The sequence below is a fragment of the Oncorhynchus gorbuscha genome, linkage group LG24 (assembly GCF_021184085.1).
Source record: "Oncorhynchus gorbuscha isolate QuinsamMale2020 ecotype Even-year linkage group LG24, OgorEven_v1.0, whole genome shotgun sequence".
NCBI lineage: Eukaryota > Metazoa > Chordata > Actinopteri > Salmoniformes > Salmonidae > Oncorhynchus > Oncorhynchus gorbuscha.
In genome coordinates, this window is record NC_060196.1 from 243336 (window position 1) to 262194 (window position 18859).

General features: G+C 43.0%; 1 protein-coding gene across 1 annotated transcript in view; it reads left to right on the top strand.

Annotated features, from left to right (window-relative positions):
• The window catches only part of LOC124013244 (calcium/calmodulin-dependent protein kinase type II delta 2 chain-like), a 50734-nt gene that overhangs the window by 27470 nt on the left and 4405 nt on the right, over nt 1-18859 (top strand). The window contains exons 3-4 of the mRNA XM_046327504.1: nt 16506-16565; nt 17485-17539. Coding sequence (XP_046183460.1) covers nt 16506-16565; nt 17485-17539 — 115 coding nt within the window. The remainder of the gene's footprint in view (nt 1-16505; nt 16566-17484; nt 17540-18859) is intronic.

Below are 18859 nucleotides of genomic sequence, written 5' to 3' on the forward strand. Positions count from 1 at the left end.
GAATGGTCACTAGCATCAATGACAAGACTGTGGTGTTAGGATACTGAATGGTCACTAGCATCAATGACAAGACTGTGGTGTTAGGATACTGAATGGTCACTAGCATCAATGACAAGACTGTGGTGTTATGATACTGAATGGTCACTAGCATCAATGACAAGACTGTGGTGTTAGGATACTGAATGGTCACTAGCATCAATGACAAGACTGTGGTGTTAGGATACTGAATGGTCACTAGCATCAATGACAAGACTGTGGTGTTATGATACTGAATGGTCACTAGCATCAATGACAAGACTGTGGTGTTAGATACTGAATGGTCACATAGCATCAATGACAAGACTGTGGTGTTAGGAGAATGGTCACAGCATCAATGACAAGACTGTGGTGTTAGGATACTGAATGGTCACTAGCATCAATGACAAGACTGTGGTGTTAGGATACTGAATGGTCACTAGCATCAATGACAAGACTGTGGTGTTAGGATACAGAATGGTCACAGCATCAATGACAAGACTGTGGTGTTAGGATACTGAATGGTCACTAGCATCAATGACAAGACTGTGGTGTTATGATACTGAATGGTCACTAGCATCAATGACAAGACTGTGGTGTTAGGATACTGAATGGTCACTAGCATCAATGACAAGACTGTGGTGTTAGGATACTGAATGGTCACAGAGAATGACAAGACTGAGTTATGATACTGAATGGTCACAGCATCAATGACAAGACTGTGGTGTTAGGATACTGAATGGTCACTAGCAGATGACAAGACTGTGGTGTTAGGATACTGAATGGTCACTAGCATCAATGACAAGACTGTGGTGTTAGGATACTGAATGGTCACAGATCAATGACAAGACTGTGGTGTTAGATACTGAATGGTCACTAGCATCAATGACAAGACTGTGGTGTTAGGATACTGAATGGTCACAGCATCAATGACAAGACTGTGGTGTTAGGATACTGAATGGTCACTAGCATCAATGACAAGACTGTGGTGTTAGGATACTGAATGGTCACAGCATCAATGACAAGACTGGGTGTTAGATACTGAATGGTCACTAGCATCAATGACAAGACTGTGGTGTTATGATACTGAATGGTCACAGCATCAATGACAAGACTGTGGTGTTAGATACTGAATGGTCACAGATCAATGACAAGACTGTGGTGTTAGATACTGAATGGTCAGAGCATCAATGACAAGACTGTGGTGTTAGGATACTGAATGGTCACAGCATCAATGACAAGACTGTGGTGTTAGGATACTGAATGGTCACTAGCATCAATGACAAGACTGTGAGTTAGGATACTGAATGGTCACTAGCATCAATGACAAGAGGTGTTAGATACTGAATGGTCACTAGCATCAATGACAAGACTGTGGTGTTAGGATACAATGGTCAGCATCAATGACAAGACTGTGGTGTTAGAGATGGTCAGAGCATCAATGACAAGACTGTGGTGTTAGATACTGAATGGTCACTAGCATCAATGACAAGACTGTGGTGTTAGGATACTGAATGGTCACTAGCATCAATGACAAGACTGTGGTGTTAGGATACTGAATGGTCACTAGCATCAATGACAAGACTGTGGTGTTAGGATACTGAATGGTCACTAGCATCAATGACAAGACTGTGGTGTTAGATACTGAATGGTCACTAGCATCAATGACAAGACTGTGGTGTTAGGATACTGAATGGTCACTAGCATCAATGACAAGACTGTGGTGTTATGATACTGAATGGTCAGAGCATCAGACAAGACTGTGGTGTTAGGATACTGAATGGTCACAGCATCAATGACAAGACTGTGGTGTTAGGATACTGAATGGTCACTAGCATCAATGACAAGACTGTGGTGTTAGGATACTGAATGGTCACTAGATCAATGACAAGACTCAATGACAAGACTGAGAGGATACTGAATGGTCACTAGCATCAATGACAAGACTGTGGTGTTATGATACTGAATGGTCACATAGATCAATGACAAGACTGTTAGGATACTGAGGGTCAGATAGGACTGTACTGAATGGTCACTAGCATGACAAGACTGTGGTGTTAGGATACTGAATGGTCACAGATCAATGACAGAGACTGAGGTGTTAGGATACTGAATGGTCACTAGCATCAATGACAAGACTGTGGTGTTAGGATACTGAATGGTCACTAGCATCAATGACAAGACTGTGGTGTTAGATACTGAATGGTCACTAGCATCAATGACAAGACTGGGTGTTAGGATACTGAATGGTCAGATAATGACAAGACTGTGGTGTTAGGATACTGAATGGTCAGAGCATCAATGACAAGACTGTGGTGTTAGGATACTGAATGGTCACTAGCATCAATGACAAGACTGTGGTGTTAGGATACTGAATGGTCACTAGCATCAATGACAAGACTGTGGTGTTAGATACTGAATGGTCACTAGCATCAATGACAAGACTGTGGTGTTAGGATACTGAATGGTCACTAGCATCAATGACAAGACTGTGGTGTTAGGATACTGAATGGTCACTAGCATCAATGACAAGACTGTGGTGTTAGATACTGAATGGTCACAGCATCAATGACAAGACTGTGGTGTTAGGATACTGAATGGTCACAGCATCAATGACAAGACTGTGGTGTTAGGATACTGAATGGTCAGATAGCATCAATGACAAGACTGTGGTGTTAGGATACTGAATGGTCACTAGCAGAATGACAAGACTGTGGTGTTAGATACTGAATGGTCACTAGCATCAATGACAAGACTGTGGTGTTAGGATACTGAATGGTCACAGAGATACAGAGGATACTGAATGGTCACTAGCATCAATGACAAGACTGTGGTGTTAGGATACTGAATGGTCACTAGCATCAATGACAAGACTGTGGTGTTAGGATACTGAATGGTCACAGAGATCAATGACAAGACTGTGGTGTTAGGATACTGAATGGTCACAGCATCAATGACAAGACTGTGGTGTTAGGATACTGAATGGTCACTAGCATCAATGACAAGACTGTGGTGTTAGATACTGAATGGTCACAGATCAATGACAAGACTGTGGTGTTAGGATACTGAATGGTCACTAGCATCAATGACAAGAGTGGTGTTAGGATACTGAATGGTCACTAGAAGACTGTCAATGACAATCAATGACAAGACTGTGGTGTTAGGATACTGAATGGTCACAGATCAATGACAAGACTGTGGTGTTAGGATACTGAATGGTCACTAGCATCAATGACAAGACTGTGGTGTTAGGATACTGAATGGTCACAGCATCAATGACAAGAGAGGTGTTAGGATACTGAATGGTCACAGCATCATACAAGACTGTGGTGTTAGGATACTGAATGGTCACAGCATCATGACAAGACTGTGGTGTTAGGATACTGAATGGTCACTAGCATCAATGACAAGACTGTGGTGTTAGGATACTGAATGGTCACTAGCATCAATGACAAGACTGTGGTGTTAGGATACTGAATGGTCACAGCATCATACAATGACTGAGACAAGACTGTGTTAGGATACTGAATGGTCACAGAGATAATGACAAGACTGTGGTGTTAGGATACTGAATGGTCACTAGCATCAATGACAAGACTGTGGTGTTAGATACTGAATGGTCACAGAGATCAATGACAAGACTGTGGTGTTAGGATACTGAATGGTCACTAGCATCAATGACAAGACTGTGGTGTTAGGATACTGAATGGTCAGAGCATCAATGACAAGACTGGGTGTTAGGATACTGAATGGTCAGATAGCATCAATGACAAGACTGTGGTGTTAGGATACTGAATGGCATCACAGATACAGAGATACAGACAAGACTGGTGTTAGGATACTGAATGGTCACAGATCAATGACAAGACTGTGGTGGGATACTGAATGGTAGCATCAGAGACATACAATGACAGAGACAAGACTGTGGTGTTAGGATACTGAATGGTCATAGCATCAATGACAAGACTGTGGTGTTAGGATACTGAATGGTCAGCATCAATGACAAGACTGTGGTGTTAGGATACTGAATGGTCACTAGCATCAATGACAAGACTGTGGTGTTAGGATACTGAATGGTCACTAGCATCAATGACAAGACTGTGGTGTTAGGATACTGAATGGTCACTAGCATCAATGACAAGACTGAGAGATACTGAATGGTCACTAGCATCAATGACAAGACTGTGGTGTTAGGATACTGAATGGGTCACAGCAGAATGACAAGACTGTGGTGTTAGGATACTGAATGGTCACTAGCATCAATGACAAGACTGGGTGTTAGGATACTGAATGGTCACAGCATCAATGACAAGACTGTGGTGTTAGGATACTGAATGGTCACTAGCATCAATGACAAGACTGTGGTGTTAGGATACTGAATGGTCACTAGCATCAATGACAAGACTGTGGTGTTAGATACTGAATGGTCACAGCATCAATGACAAGACTGTGGTGTTAGGATACTGAATGGTCAGATAGCTAGCATCAATGACAAGATACAGTGGTGTTAGGATACTGAATGGTCAGATACAGCAGACAAGACTGTGGTGTTAGGATACTGAATGGTCACAGATCAATACAAGACTGTGGTGTTAGGATACTGAATGGTCACAGATCAATGACAAGACTGTGGTGTTAGGATACTGAATGGTCACTAGCATCAATGACAAGACTGTGGTTAGTACAGAGATACAGAATGAGAGCATCAATGACAAGACTGTGGTGTTAGGATACTGAGATAGCAGAATGACAAGACTGTGGTGTTAGGATACTGAATGGTCACAGCATCAATGACAAGACTGTGGTGTTAGGATACTGAATGGTCACTAGCATCAATGACAAGACTGTGGTGTTAGGATACTGAATGGTCAGATAGAATGACAAGACTGTGGTGTTAGGATACTGAATGGTCAGATAGCAGACAAGACTGTGGTGTTAGGATACTCACAGATGGTCAGATAGCAGCATCAATGACAAGACTGTGGTGTTAGGATACTGAATGGTCACAGAGAATGACAGAGACTGTGGTGTTAGGATACTGAATGGTCACAGCAGATACAAGACTGTGGTGTTAGGATACTGAATGGTCACTAGCATCAATGACAAGACTGTGGTGTTAGGATACTGAATGGTCACAGCATCAATGACAAGACTGTGGTGTTAGGATACTGAATGGTCACAGCATCAATGACAAGACTGTGGTGTTAGGATACTGAATGGTCACAGATCAATGACAAGACTGTGGTGTTAGAGATACTGAATGGTCACTAGCATCAATGACAAGACTGTGGTGTTAGGATACTGAATGGTCACAGATCAATGACAAGACTGTGAGAGAGGATACTGAATGGTCACTAGCATCAATGACAAGACTGAGGTGTTAGGATACTGAATGGTCACTAGAGAATGACAAGACTGTGGTGTTAGGATACTGAATGGTCACTAGCATCAATGACAAGACTGTGGTGTTAGATACTGAATGGTCACTAGCATCAATGACAAGACTGTGGTGTTAGGATACTGAATGGTCAGATAATGACAAGATAGCAGAATGACAAGACTGTGAGAGATACTGAATGGTCACTAGCATCAATGACAAGATACAGAGATCACTAGCATCAATGACAAGAGGAGTTAGGATACTGAATGGTCAGATAGCAGAATGACAAGACTGTGGTGTTAGGATACTGAATGGTCACTAGCATCAATGACAAGACTGGGAGGATACTGAATGGTCACAGCATCAATGACAAGACTGTGGTGTTAGGATACTGAATGGTCACAGCATCAATGACAAGACTGAGTGTTAGATACTGAATGGTCACTAGCATCAATGACAAGACTGTGAGGATACTGAATGGTCACTAGCAGAATGACAAGACTGAGGATACAGAATGGTCAGAGAGCATCAATGACAAGACTGTGGTGTTATGATACTGAATGGTCACTAGCATCAATGACAAGACTGTGGTGTTAGGATACTGAATGGTCACTAGCATCAATGACAAGACTGTGGTGTTAGGATACTGAATGGTCAGATAGCAGAATGACAAGACTGGAGAGGGTCACAGAGATACAAGACTGTGAGGATACTGAATGGCACAGCAGAATGACAAGACTGTGGTGTTAGGATACTGAATGGCACTAGATCAATGACAGAGACTGAGAGGATACTGAATGGTCACAGCAGATACAAGAGAGGTGAGAGAATGGTCACAGCAGAATGACAAGACTGATACAGAGCATCAATGACAAGACTGTGGTGTTAGGATACAATGGTCAGATAGCAGAATGACAAGACTGTGGTGTTAGGATACTGAATGGTCACAGAGCATAATGACAAGACTGTGGTGTTAGGATACTGAATGGTCACAGCATCAATGACAAGACTGTGGTGTTAGGATACTGAATGGTCACAGCATCAATGACAAGACTGTGGTGTTATGATACTGAATGGTCAGAGCATCAATGACAAGACTGTGGTGTTATGATACTGAATGGTCACTAGATCATACAAGACTGATGTTACAGAATGGTCACTAGATCAATGACAAGAGAATGGTCAGACAGAGATACTGAATGGTCACAGCATCAATGACAAGACTGGGTGTTAGGATACTGAATGGTCACAGCATCAATGACAAGACTGTGGTGTTAGGATACTGAATGGTCACAGATCATACAAGACTGTGGTGTTAGATACTGAATGGTCAGAGCATCAATGACAAGACTGTGGTGTTAGGATACTGAATGGTCACAGCATCAATGACAAGACTGTGGTGTTAGATACTGAATGGTCACAGAGCATCAATGACAAGACTGTGGTGTTAGGATACTGAATGGTCACAGAGCATCAATGACAAGACTGTGGTGTTAGGATACTGAATGGTCACAGCAGAATACAGACTGTGGTGTTAGGATACAATGGTCAGATAGCATCAATGACAAGACTGTGGTGTTATGATACTGAATGGTCACTAGCATCAATGACAAGACTGTGGTGTTAGGATACTGAATGGTCACTAGCATCAATGACAAGACTGTGGTGTTATGATACTGAATGGTCACTAGCATCAATGACAAGACTGTGGTGTTAGGATACTGAATGGTCACTAGCATCAATGACAAGACTGTGGTGTTATGATACTGAATGGTCACAGCATCAATGACAAGACTGAGGTGTTAGATACTGAATGGTCACAGCATCAATGACAAGACTGTGGTGTTATGATACTGAATGGTCAGAGAGATGACAAGACTGAGGTGTTAGGATACTGAATGGTCACAGCAGAATGACAAGACTGTGGTGTTAGGATACTGAATGGTCACTAGCATCAATGACAAGACTGTGGTGTTAGGATACTGAATGGTCAGAGCATCAATGACAAGACTGTGGTGTTAGATACTGAATGGTCACTAGCAGAATACAAGACTGTGGTGTTAGATACTGAATGGTCACAGCATCAATGACAAGACTGTGGTGTTAGGATACAGGTCAGATAGCAGACAAGACTGTGGTGTTAGATACTGAATGGTCACAGCATCAATGACAAGACTGTGGTGTTAGGATACTGAATGGTCACTAGCATCAATGACAAGACTGTGGTGTTAGGATACTGAATGGTCACTAGCATCAATGACAAGACTGTGGTGTTAGGATACTGAATGGTCAGATAGCATCAATGACAAGACTGTGGTGTTATGATACTGAATGGTCACAGCATCAATGACAAGACTGTGGTGTTAGGATACTGAATGGTCACTAGCATCAATGACAAGACTGTGGTGTTAGGATACTGAATGGTCACTAGCATCAATGACAAGACTGTGGTGTTAGGATACTGAATGGTCACTAGCATCAATGACAAGACTGTGGTGTTAGGATACTGAATGGTCACTAGCATCAATGACAAGACTGTGGTGTTAGGATACTGAATGGTCACTAGCATCAATGACAAGACTGTGGTGTTAGGATACTGAATGGTCACATAGCATCAATGACAAGACTGTGGTGTTATGATACTGAATGGTCACTAGCAACAATGACAAGACTGTGGTGTTAGGATACTGAATGGTCACATAGCATCAATGACAAGACTGTGGTGTTATGATACTGAATGGTCACTAGCAACAATGACAAGACTGTGGTGTTAGGATACTGAATGGTCACTAGCATCAATGACAAGACATGATAGCACTAGCATCAATGACAAGACTGTGGTGTTAGGATACTGAATGGTCAGATAGCTAGCATCAATGACAAGACTGTGGTGTTATGATACTGAATGGTCACATAGCATCAATGACAAGACTGTGGTGTTATGATACTGAATGGTCACTAGCATCAATGACAAGACTGTGGTGTTAGGATACTGAATGGTCACTAGCATCAATGACAAGACTGTGGTGTTAGGATACTGAATGGTCACATAGCTAGCAACAATGACAAGACTGTGGTGTTAGGATACTGAATGGTCACATAGCTAGCAACAATGACAAGACTGTGGTGTTAGGATACTGAATGGTCACATAGCTAGCAACAATGACAAGACTGTGGTGTTAGGATACTGAATGGTCAGATAGCTAGCAACAATGACAAGACTGTGGTGTTAGGATACTGAATGGTCACTAGCATCAATGACAAGACTGTGGTGTTATGATACTGAATGGTCACTAGCATCAATGACAAGACTGTGGTGTTATGATACTGAATGGTCACTAGCATCAATGACAAGACTGTGGTGTTAGGATACTGAATGGTCAGATAGCTAGCATCAATGACACGACTAGCTTAACCAACAACTGTAACGATGCATTTGAGAATCAACAAGTGCTCATTGTGTAAATGTTTTTATGTTGTCAATAAAGATTTGGAGAGTAAGTATATTTTATATGTTGTCAATAGGGGGTGGCAGGGTAGCCTAGTGGTTAGAGCGTTGGACTAATAACCGGAAGGTTGCGAGTTCTAACCCTCGAGCTGACAAGGTACAAATCTGTCGTTCTGCCCCTGAACAGGCAGTTAACCCACTGTTCCCAGGCCATCATTGAAAATAAGAATATGTTCTTAACTGTCTTGCCTGGTTAAATAAAGGTTAAATAAAGGTAAAAAAATATATAAAAATAAAATTAAAATAAAGATTTGGAGAGTAAATGTAGTTGATATGTTGTCAATAATCCTACGGTTGTATGTCCACCCCGTCTGTTTCCTGCCTCTCAGATGGGCGTATGATTATGTAGGTAAACGTGCCGTCTACGACAAGTTCAGAACATTTTCTTTAGTTTGGTGTTTTGTTACAGTGTCTGGTCTGCTACTGTGTGTTGGATAGAGAGATGGATAGAGAGGGGGATAGAGAGAGGGATGGATATAGAGAGGGATAGAGAGATGGATAGAGAGATTGATAGAGAGAGGGATGGATATAGAGAGGGATAGAGAGATGGATAGAGAGGGGGATAGAGAGATGGATAGAGAGGGGGATAGAGAGAGGGATAGAGAGAGGGATAGAGAGATGGATAGAGAGATGGATAGAGAGATTGATAGAGAGAGGGATAGAGAGATGGATAGAGAGATTGATAGAGAGAGGGATAGAGAGAGGGATAGAGAGATTGATAGAGAGAGGGATAGAGAGAGGGATGGAGAGAGGGATAGAGAGATTGATAGAGAGAGGGATAGAGAGAGGGATGGATATAGAGAGGGATAGAGAGATGGATAGAGAGGGGGATAGAGAGATTGATAGAGAGAGGGATAGAGAGAGGGATAGAGAGATGGATAGAGAGAGGGATAGAGAGAGGGATGGATATAGAGAGGGATAGAGAGAGGGATAGAGAGATGGATAGAGAGATGGATAGAGAGAGGGATAGAGAGAGGGATGGATATAGAGAGGGATAGAGAGAGGGATAGAGAGATGGATAGAGAGATGGATAGAGAGAGGGATAGAGAGAGGGATAGAGAGAGGGATAGAGAGAGGGATAGAGAGAGGGATATAGAGAGGGATATAGAGAGGGATAGAGAGAGGGATAGAGAGATGGATAGAGAGATGGATAGAGAGATGGATAGAGAGAGGGATAGAGAGAGGGATAGAGAGAGGGATATAGAGAGGGATATAGAGAGGGATAGAGAGAGGGATAGAGAGATGGATAGAGAGATGGATAGAGAGAGGATAGAGAGAGGGATAGAGAGGGATATAGAGAGGGATATAGAGAGGGATATAGAGAGGGATAGAGAGAGGGATAGGATAGAGAGATGGATAGAGAGGATAGGGATAGAGAGAGGGATATAGAGAGGGATAGAGAGAGGGATAGAGAGAGGGATAGAGAGAGATGGATAGAGATAGGAGAGAGAGGGATAGAGAGGGATAGAGAGAGGGATAGAGAGAGGGGATAGAGAGAGGGATATAGAGAGGGATAGAGAGAGGGATAGAGAGAGGGATAGAGAGAGGATAGATAGAGAGAGGGATAGAGAGAGGGATAGAGAGAGGGATAGAGAGAGGGGATAGAGAGAGGGATAGAGAGATAGAGAGAGGGATAGAGAGAGGGATAGAGAGAGGGATAGAGAGATGGATAGAGAGATGGATAGAGAGAGGGATAGAGAGAGGGATAGAGAGAGGGATATAGAGAGGGATAGAGAGAGGGATATAGAGAGGGATAGAGAGAGGGATATAGAGAGAGATGGATAGAGAGAGAGGATAGGATAGAGAGGGGATAGAGAGAGGGATAGAGAGAGGGATAGAGAGAGGGATAGAGAGAGGATAGAGAGAGGGATAGAGAGATGGATAGAGATAGAGAGATGGATAGAGAGAGGGATAGAGAGAGGGATATAGAGAGGGATAGAGAGAGGGATAGAGAGAGGGATAGAGAGATGGATAGAGAGAGGGATAGAGAGAGGGATATAGAGAGGGATAGAGAGAGGGGTAGAGAGAGGGGTAGAGAGAGGGATAGAGAGAGGGATAGAGAGATGGATAGAGAGAGGGATAGAGAGATGGATAGAGAGAGGGATAGAGAGAGGGGTAGAATTGGGATAGAGAGAGGGATAGAGAGATGGATAGAGGGATAGAGAGAGGGATAGAGAGAGGGATAGAGAGAACGAGAATGAGAGAGAAGGATAAACTGTCTGTGAGAGAGATAGAAATTAGGGATGATGTTGAGGTTTTAGTGTTTGCTCTGCCTGTTTGTGTGTGTGTGTGTGTGTGTGTGTGTGTGTGTGTGTGTGTGTGTGTGTGTGTGTGTGTGTGTGTGTGTGTGTGTGTGTGTGTGTGTGTGTGTGTGTGTGTGTGTGTGTGTGTGTGTGTGTGTGTGTGTGTGTGTGTGTGTGTGTGTGTGTGTGTGTGTGTGCTCCAGGGACAGCCATTTGCATGCAGTGCTAGTTCCACTGCAGAAAATAGTAGAGGGGAAGGGGAGGAGAGGAGAGGGGAGTTCAGAGCACTCTGATTGGTCAAGGAGTTGCTAGACAACAGATGTCCGGCTGGCTGGGAGGTAGACTACCTGTGGCGGAGAGAGAGAGAGAGGGATTGAGAGAGAGATATATAAAGAGAAAGCAAGTGAGGGAGAGAGAAAGAAAGTTGAGAGAGAGAGAGATGGACAGATTAGTGACCTTGCTCCCAGGGCTAGTTGATGATAGTATGATGGGTAGGTTGTCCTTGGTCCTGTTGATTTAACAGTATTATTCACTCTGTCCTCCTCTCCTCCATCCTCCTCTCTCCATCTCTCCATTTCTCTCCTCCATCTCTCCCTCTCTCCATCTCTCTTTCACTCTCTCTCTTTCTCCTTCATTTCTCCCTCCCTCCACTCTCCTCCATCTCTCCATTTGTCTCCTCCATCTCTCCCTCTCTCCTCTCTCCATCATCTCTGCCTCTCTCCTCACTCCATCTCTCTCCTCCATCTCTCCCTCTGTCCTCCTCTGTCCATCTCTCTCTCCTCCATCTCTCCCTCCCTACTCTCTCCATCTCTCTCCTCCATCTCTCCCTCTCTCCTCACTCCATCTCTCTCCTCCATCTCTCCCTCTGTCCTCCTCTCTCCATCTCTCTCCTCCATCTCTCCCTCTGTCCTCCTCTCTCCATCTCTCTCCTCCATCTCTCCCTCCGCCCTCCTCTCTCCATCTCTCTTTCACTCTCTCTCTCTTTCTCCTTCATTTCTCTCCATCTCTCTTTCACTCTCTCTCTTTCTCCTTCATTTCTCTCCATCTCTTTCTCGTGCTCTTCTTCCACACTCCCGCTCTTTTCATCTCTCTCTTCTAGGAATCGACACTCACGCAAACACGTCTGTCTGACCCCTCTCTCTTTTCTCTCTCTCGCTCCCCATCTCTCTGTCGCTCTCTCCCGTTCTCTGTCCTGAGGCAAAGTGGAACTGGGTCGTCTTGACTCACCGGTACCGAATCAGAGTCACTTGACACAGTTCTGATTTTAATTGTTTGAACGTGACTCTGAATCACTATGGAACTCACAGAATCCAATGGAATCGTTTTGTTCCGATTCACACAGTAAAGTGATACAGTATCAAGTCACTGATTCCTAGAAAGCAGCAGAGAATCCTTATGATGAACCTTAATAGTAGAATATAAATGAGTAGAATAGAATAAAGTAGATTAAAGTAAGGTAGAATATAATAGAATATAATAAAGTAGAGTAGAATAGAATGAAGTAGATTAAAGAAGAGTAGAAAATAATAAAGTGGAGTAGGGAAGAATGAAGTAGAATAGAGCATGGTAGAATAAAGTAGAATAGAGTAGTGTAGAATAAAGTAGAATAGAGTAGGGTAGAATAAAGTAGAATAGAGTATGGTAGAATAAAGTAGAATAGAGTATGGTAGAATAAAGTAGAATAGAGTAGGGTAGAATAAAGTAGAATAGAGTATGGTAGAATAAAGTAGAATAGAGTATGGTAGAATAAAGTAGAATAGAGTAGGGTAGAATAAAGTAGAATAGAGTAGTGTAGAATCGAGTAGGGTAGAATAAATTAGAGTAGGGTAGAATATAGTAGAATAGAGTAGGGTGGAATATAGTAGAATAGAGAAGGGAAGAATAAAGTAGAATAGAGTAGGGTAGAATAAAGTAGAATAGAGTAGGGTAGAATAGAATAGGGTATATTAAAGTAGAATAGAGTAGGGAAGAATAAAGTAGAATAGAGTAGGGTAGATTAAAGTAGAATAGAGTAGGGTAGAATAAAGTAGAATAGAGTAGTGTAGAATAGAGTAGGGTAGAATATAGTAGAATAGAGTAGGGTAGAATAAAGTAGAATAGAGTAGTGTAGAATAAAGTAGAATAGAGTAGTGTAGAATAGAGTAGGGTAGAATATAGTAGAATAGAGTAGGGTAGAATATAGTAGAATAGAGTAGGGAAGAATAAAGTAGAATAGAGTAGGGTAGAATAAAGTAGAATAGAGTAGGGTAGAATAGAGTAGGGTAGAATAAAGTAGAATAGAGTAGGGTAGAATAAAGTAGAATAGAGTAGGGTAAATAAAGTAGATTAGAGTAGGGTAGAATAAAGTAGAATAGAGTAGGGTAGAATATAGTAGAATAGAGTAGGGTAGAATAAAGTAGAATGTAGTGTAGAATACAGTAGAATAGTGTACGGTAGAATAGAATAGGGTAGATTAAAGTAGAATAGAGTAGGGAAGAATAAAGTAGAATAGAGTAGGGTAGATTAAAGTAGAATAGAGTAGGGTAGAATAAAGTAGAATAGAATAGGGTAGATTAAAGTAGTATAGAGTAGGGAAGAATAAAGTAGAATAGAGTAGGGTAGATTAAAGTAGAATAGAGTAGGGTAGAATAAAGTAGAATAGAGTAGGGTAGATTAAAGTAGAATAGAGTAGGGTAGATTAATGTAGAATAGAGTAGGGTAGAATGAAGTAGAATAGAGTAGGGTAGAATAAAGTAGAATAGAATAGGGTAGATTAAAGTAGAATAGAGTAGGGAAGAATAAAGTAGAATAGAGTAGGGTAGATTAAAGTAGAATAGAGTAGGGTAGAATAAAGTAGAATAGAGTAGGGTAGAATAAAGTAGAATAGAGTAGGGTAGATTCAAGTAGAATAGAGTAGGGTAGAATAGAGTAGGGTAAAAAACAAAAGTAGGGCAGATTAAAGTAGAGTAGAGTTGAATATAGTAGGATAGAATAAAGTAGAGTAGGGTAGATTAAAGTAGAGTAGAGTAGGGTAGAATATAGTAGGGTAGATTAAAGTGGAATAGGGTAGATTATAATATAATAGAATAAAGTAGAATAGAGTAGGGTAGAATATAGTAGAATAGAGTAGGGTAGAATAAAGTAGAATGTAGTGTAGAATACAGTAGAATAGTGTATGGTAGAATAGAATAGGGTAGATTAAAGTAGAATAGAGTAGGTAAGAATAAAGTAGCATAGAGTAGGGTAGATTAAAGTAGAATAGAGTAGGGTAGAATAAAGTAGAATAGAATAGGGTAGATTAAAGTAGAATAGAGTAGGGAAGAATAAAGTAGAATAGAGTAGGGTAGATTAAAGTAGAATAGAGTAGAGTAGAATAAAGTAGAATAGAGTAGGGTAGATTAAAGTAGAATAGAGTAGGGTAGAATAAAGTAGAATAGAGTAGGGAAGAATAAAGTAGAATAGAGTAGGGTAGATTAATGTAGAATAGAGTAGGGTAGAATGAAGTAGAATAGAGTAGGGTAGATTAAACTAGAATAGAGTAGGGTAGAATAAAGTAGAATAGAGTAGGGTAGAATAAAGTAGAATAGAGTAGGGTAGATTCAAGTAGAATAGAGTAGGGTAGAATAGAGTAGGGTAATAACAAAAGTAGGGCAGATTAAAGTAGAGTAGAGTTGAATATAGTAGGATAGAATAAAGTAGAGTAGGGTAGATTAAAGTAGAGTAGAGTAGGGTTGAATATAGTAGGGTAGAATAAAGTAGAGTAGAATAAAGTAGAATATAATAAAATATAGTAGAGTTTAATAAAATAGAGTGGAGAAGTAAAGTACAAATAAAGTACAATAGACTAAAATAAAGTTGAGTGGAATAGAATACAGTAGAATAGAATACAGTAGACTAGAATACAGTAGAATAGAATACAGTAGAATAGAATACAGTAGAATAGAATACAGTACAATACAATACAGTAGAATAGAATACAGTAGAATATAATACAGTAGAATATAATACAGTAGAATAGAATACAGTAGAATAGAATACAGTAGAATAGAAAAGGGTAGAGAGGGAGGAGAAAGGGAGGGAGGGGGGGAGAAAGGGAGGGAGAGGGGGTAGAAAGGGAGGGAGAGAGAGGGAGAGAGGGAGAGAGAGGGGGAGAAATGGAGGGAGAGAGGGGAGAGAAAGCGAGGGAGGGAGGTAGAGGGGGATGGGGGTAAGGGAGGGAGGGAGAGAGGGGGAGAGAGAGATGGGTGAAAGGGAGGGAGAGAGAGGGGAGAGAAAGGGGGAGGGAGAGAGAGGGGGAGGGGCGAAAGGGAGGGAGAGAGATGGGGAGAAAGGGAGAGAGAGAGGGGAGAGAAAAGAGGGGAGGGAGAGAGAGGGGATGGGGAAGGGGGGAGAGGGGGGAAGAGAGAGGGGGGTGAAAGGGAGAGAGGGATAGATAGATGTTAAGAGGAGGAGAAATAGAGGACATGAAGTTTTATTTATAGTAATTTCATCAGTTACCTCTGCCAACTCTGCTGTCCTCCAACACACACACAGTACACCCTCTACGGGCCTACATTTGCATCACAGTCTGTAAAGGATTACCTACAGCACTGTAGTCTATGGAGATACAGAAACAATGAAATACAGGGATTCACTTCTCTCTCTGTCTCTCTCTCTGTCTCTGTCTCTCTCTCTGTCTCTCTCTGTCTCTGTCTCTCTGTCTCTCTCTCTCTCTCTCTGTCTCTGTCTCTGTCTCTGTCTCTGTCTCTCTCTCTGTCTCTCTCTCTGTCACTCTCTGTCTCTGTCTCTCTGTCTCTCTCTCTCTCTCTGTCTCTGTCTCTGTCTCTGTCTCTCTCTCTGTCTCTCTCTCTCTCTGTCTCTGTATCTGTATCTGTCTCTGTCTCTGTCTCTCGCTGTCTCTCTCTCTCCCTCTGTCTCTCTGCCTCTCTGTCTCTCTGCCTCTCTCTCGGTGTCTCTCTCTGTGTCTCTCTCTGCCTCTCGGTCTCTGTCTCTCTGTCTCTCTCTCTTCTTGTCTCTGTCTCTCTCTGTCCCTTGTCTCTTGTCTCTCTCTCTCTCTGTCTCTCTCTGTCTCTGTCTCTCTCTGTCTCTGTCTCTTGTCTCGCTATGTCTCTCTCTGTCTCTCTCTCTGTCTCTCTCTCTCTCTCTCTCTCTCTCTCTCTCTCTCTCTCTCTCTCTCTCTCTCTCTCTCTCTCTCTCTCTCTCTCTCTCTCTCTCTCTGTCTCTGTCTCTGTCTCTGTCTCTTGTCTCTCTCTGTCTCTCTCTGCTGTCTCTCTCTCTCTCTCTCTCTCTCTCTCTCTCTCTCTCTCTCTCTCTCTCTCTCTCTCTCTCTCTCTCTCTCTCTCTCTCTCTCTCTCTCTCTCTCTGTTTGTCATGTTTCCAGACCACCAGAAGCTTGAGAGAGAGGCCAGGATTTGCCGTCTGCTGAAACATCCCAATATTGGTGAGAACAACAACCCTCGTCGACCCCTGGCAACATCTGCTCTGTTTTTATTAGCCTGTTGTGGAAAGGACCACAACAGGTGTGTGTGCAGCCCTGGTCAAATGTAGGGCATCGCATAGAGAATATAATACAGTTTGGGACTTAGACAAGAACATTTCAATATTAGCAGTAATCCTTCTCTATAGAACCTGTTGTCTTTTTCCTCTTGTCTTCTTCTCTTCCCCCCTCTATCCCTTCTCTTCCCCCTCTATCCCTTCTCTTCCCCCTCTCTTCCTTCTCTTCCCCCTCTATCCCTTCTCTTCCCCCTCTATCCCTTCTCTTCCCCCTCTCTCCCTTCTCTTCCCCCTCTATCCATTCTTTTCCCCCATCTATCCCCTCTCTTCCCCCTATCCCTTCTCTTCCCCCTCTATCCCTTCTCTTCCCCCTCCATTTCTTCTCTTCCCTTCTCTATCCATTCTCTTCCCCCTCTATCCCCTCTCTTCCCCCTCTATCCCTTCTCTTCCCCCTCTATTTCTTCTCTTCCCTTCTCTATCCCTTCTCTTCCCCCTCTATCCCTTCTCTTCCCCCTCTATCCCTTCTCTTCCCCCTCTATCCCTTCTCTTCCCTTCTCTATCCATTCTCTTCCCCCTCTATCCCCTCTCTTCCCCCTCTATCCCTTCTCTTCCCTTCTCTATCCCTTCTCTTCCCCCTCTATCCCTTCTCTTCCCCCTCTATCCCTTCTCTTCCCCCTCTATCCCTTCTCTTCCCCCTCTATCCCTTCTCTTCCCCCTCTATCCCTTCTCTTCCCCCTCTATCCCTTCTCTTTCCCTCTATCCCTTCTCTTCCCCTCCTATCCCTTCTCTTCCCCCTCTATCCCCTCTCTTCCCCCTCTTTGCCCCCTCTCTTACCCCCTCTATCCCCCCTCTTCCTGTCTTCACAGTGAGGCTTCATGACAGCATATCAGAGGAGGGCTTCCACTACCTACTGTTTGATCTGTGAGTACATCTCTCATGTCAGAGGAGGGCTTCCACTACCTACTTTTTGATCTGTGAGTACACCTCTACCTCTCATATCAGAGTAGGGCTTCCACTTCCTGCTGTTTGATCTGTGAGTACACCTCTACCTCTCATATCAGAGGAGGGCTTCCACTACCTGCTGCTTGATCTGTGAGTACACCTCTACCTCTCATATCAGAGGAGGGCTTCCACTACCTACTGTTTGATCTGTGAGTACACCTCTACCTCTCATATCAGATGAGGGCTTCCACTACCTACTGTTTGATCTGTGAGTACACCTCTACCTCTCATATCAGAGGAGGGCTTCCACTACCTACTGTTTGATCTGTGAGTACACCTCTACCTCTCATATCAGAGGAGGGCTTCCACTACCTGCTGTTTGATCTGTGAGTACACCTCTACCTCTCATATCAGAGGAGGGCTTCCACTTCCTGCTGTTTGATCTGTGAGTACACCTCTACCTCTCATATCAGAGGAGGGCTTCCACTACCTACTGTTTGATCTGTGAGTACACCTCTACCTCTCATATCAGAGGAGGGCTTCCACTTCCTGCTGTTTGATCTGTGAGTACACCTCTACCTCTCATATCAGAGGAGGGCTTCCACTTCCTGCTGTTTGATCTGTGAGTACATCTCTCATATCAGAGGAGGGCTTCCACTACCTACTGTTTGATCTGTGAGTACACCTCTACCTCTCATATCTATGTGTATCTCATCCCTCCATCTCTCAGTGAGTGTAGATCCAGGTACTGATCCAAGGATGACAGGTGCTGGTTTTGTCAGGAATAATAACTAGTGTTAAACCACAGACACACACTAGAGAGGTAAACCACCTTGGTGTGTGTCTGTCTGTGTGTCTGTCTGTGTGTCTGTCTGTGTGTCTGTCTGTCCGTGTCTGTGTCTGTGTGTCTGTCTGTGTGTGTGTCTGTGTCTGTCTGTGTGTCTTTGTGTCTCTGTGTGTCTGTCTGTCTGTCTGTCTGTCTGTCTGTCTGTCTGTCTGTCTGTCTGTCTGTCTGTCTGTCTGTCTGTCTGTCTGTCTGTCTGTCTGTCTGTCTGTCTGTCTGTCTGTCTGTCTGTCTGTCTGTCTGTCTGTCTGTCTGTCTGTCTGTCTGTCTGTCTGTCTGTCTGTCTGTGTCTGTCTGTGTGTGTGTCTGTGTGTGTGTCTGTGTGTCTGTGTCTGTCTGTGTGTCTGTGTGTCTGTGTGTGTGTCTGTGTGTCTGTGTCTGTCTGTGTGTGTCTGTGCCTGTGTCTGTCTGTCTGTGTCTGTGTGTCTTTGTGTCTGTGTGTGTTTGTCTGTCTG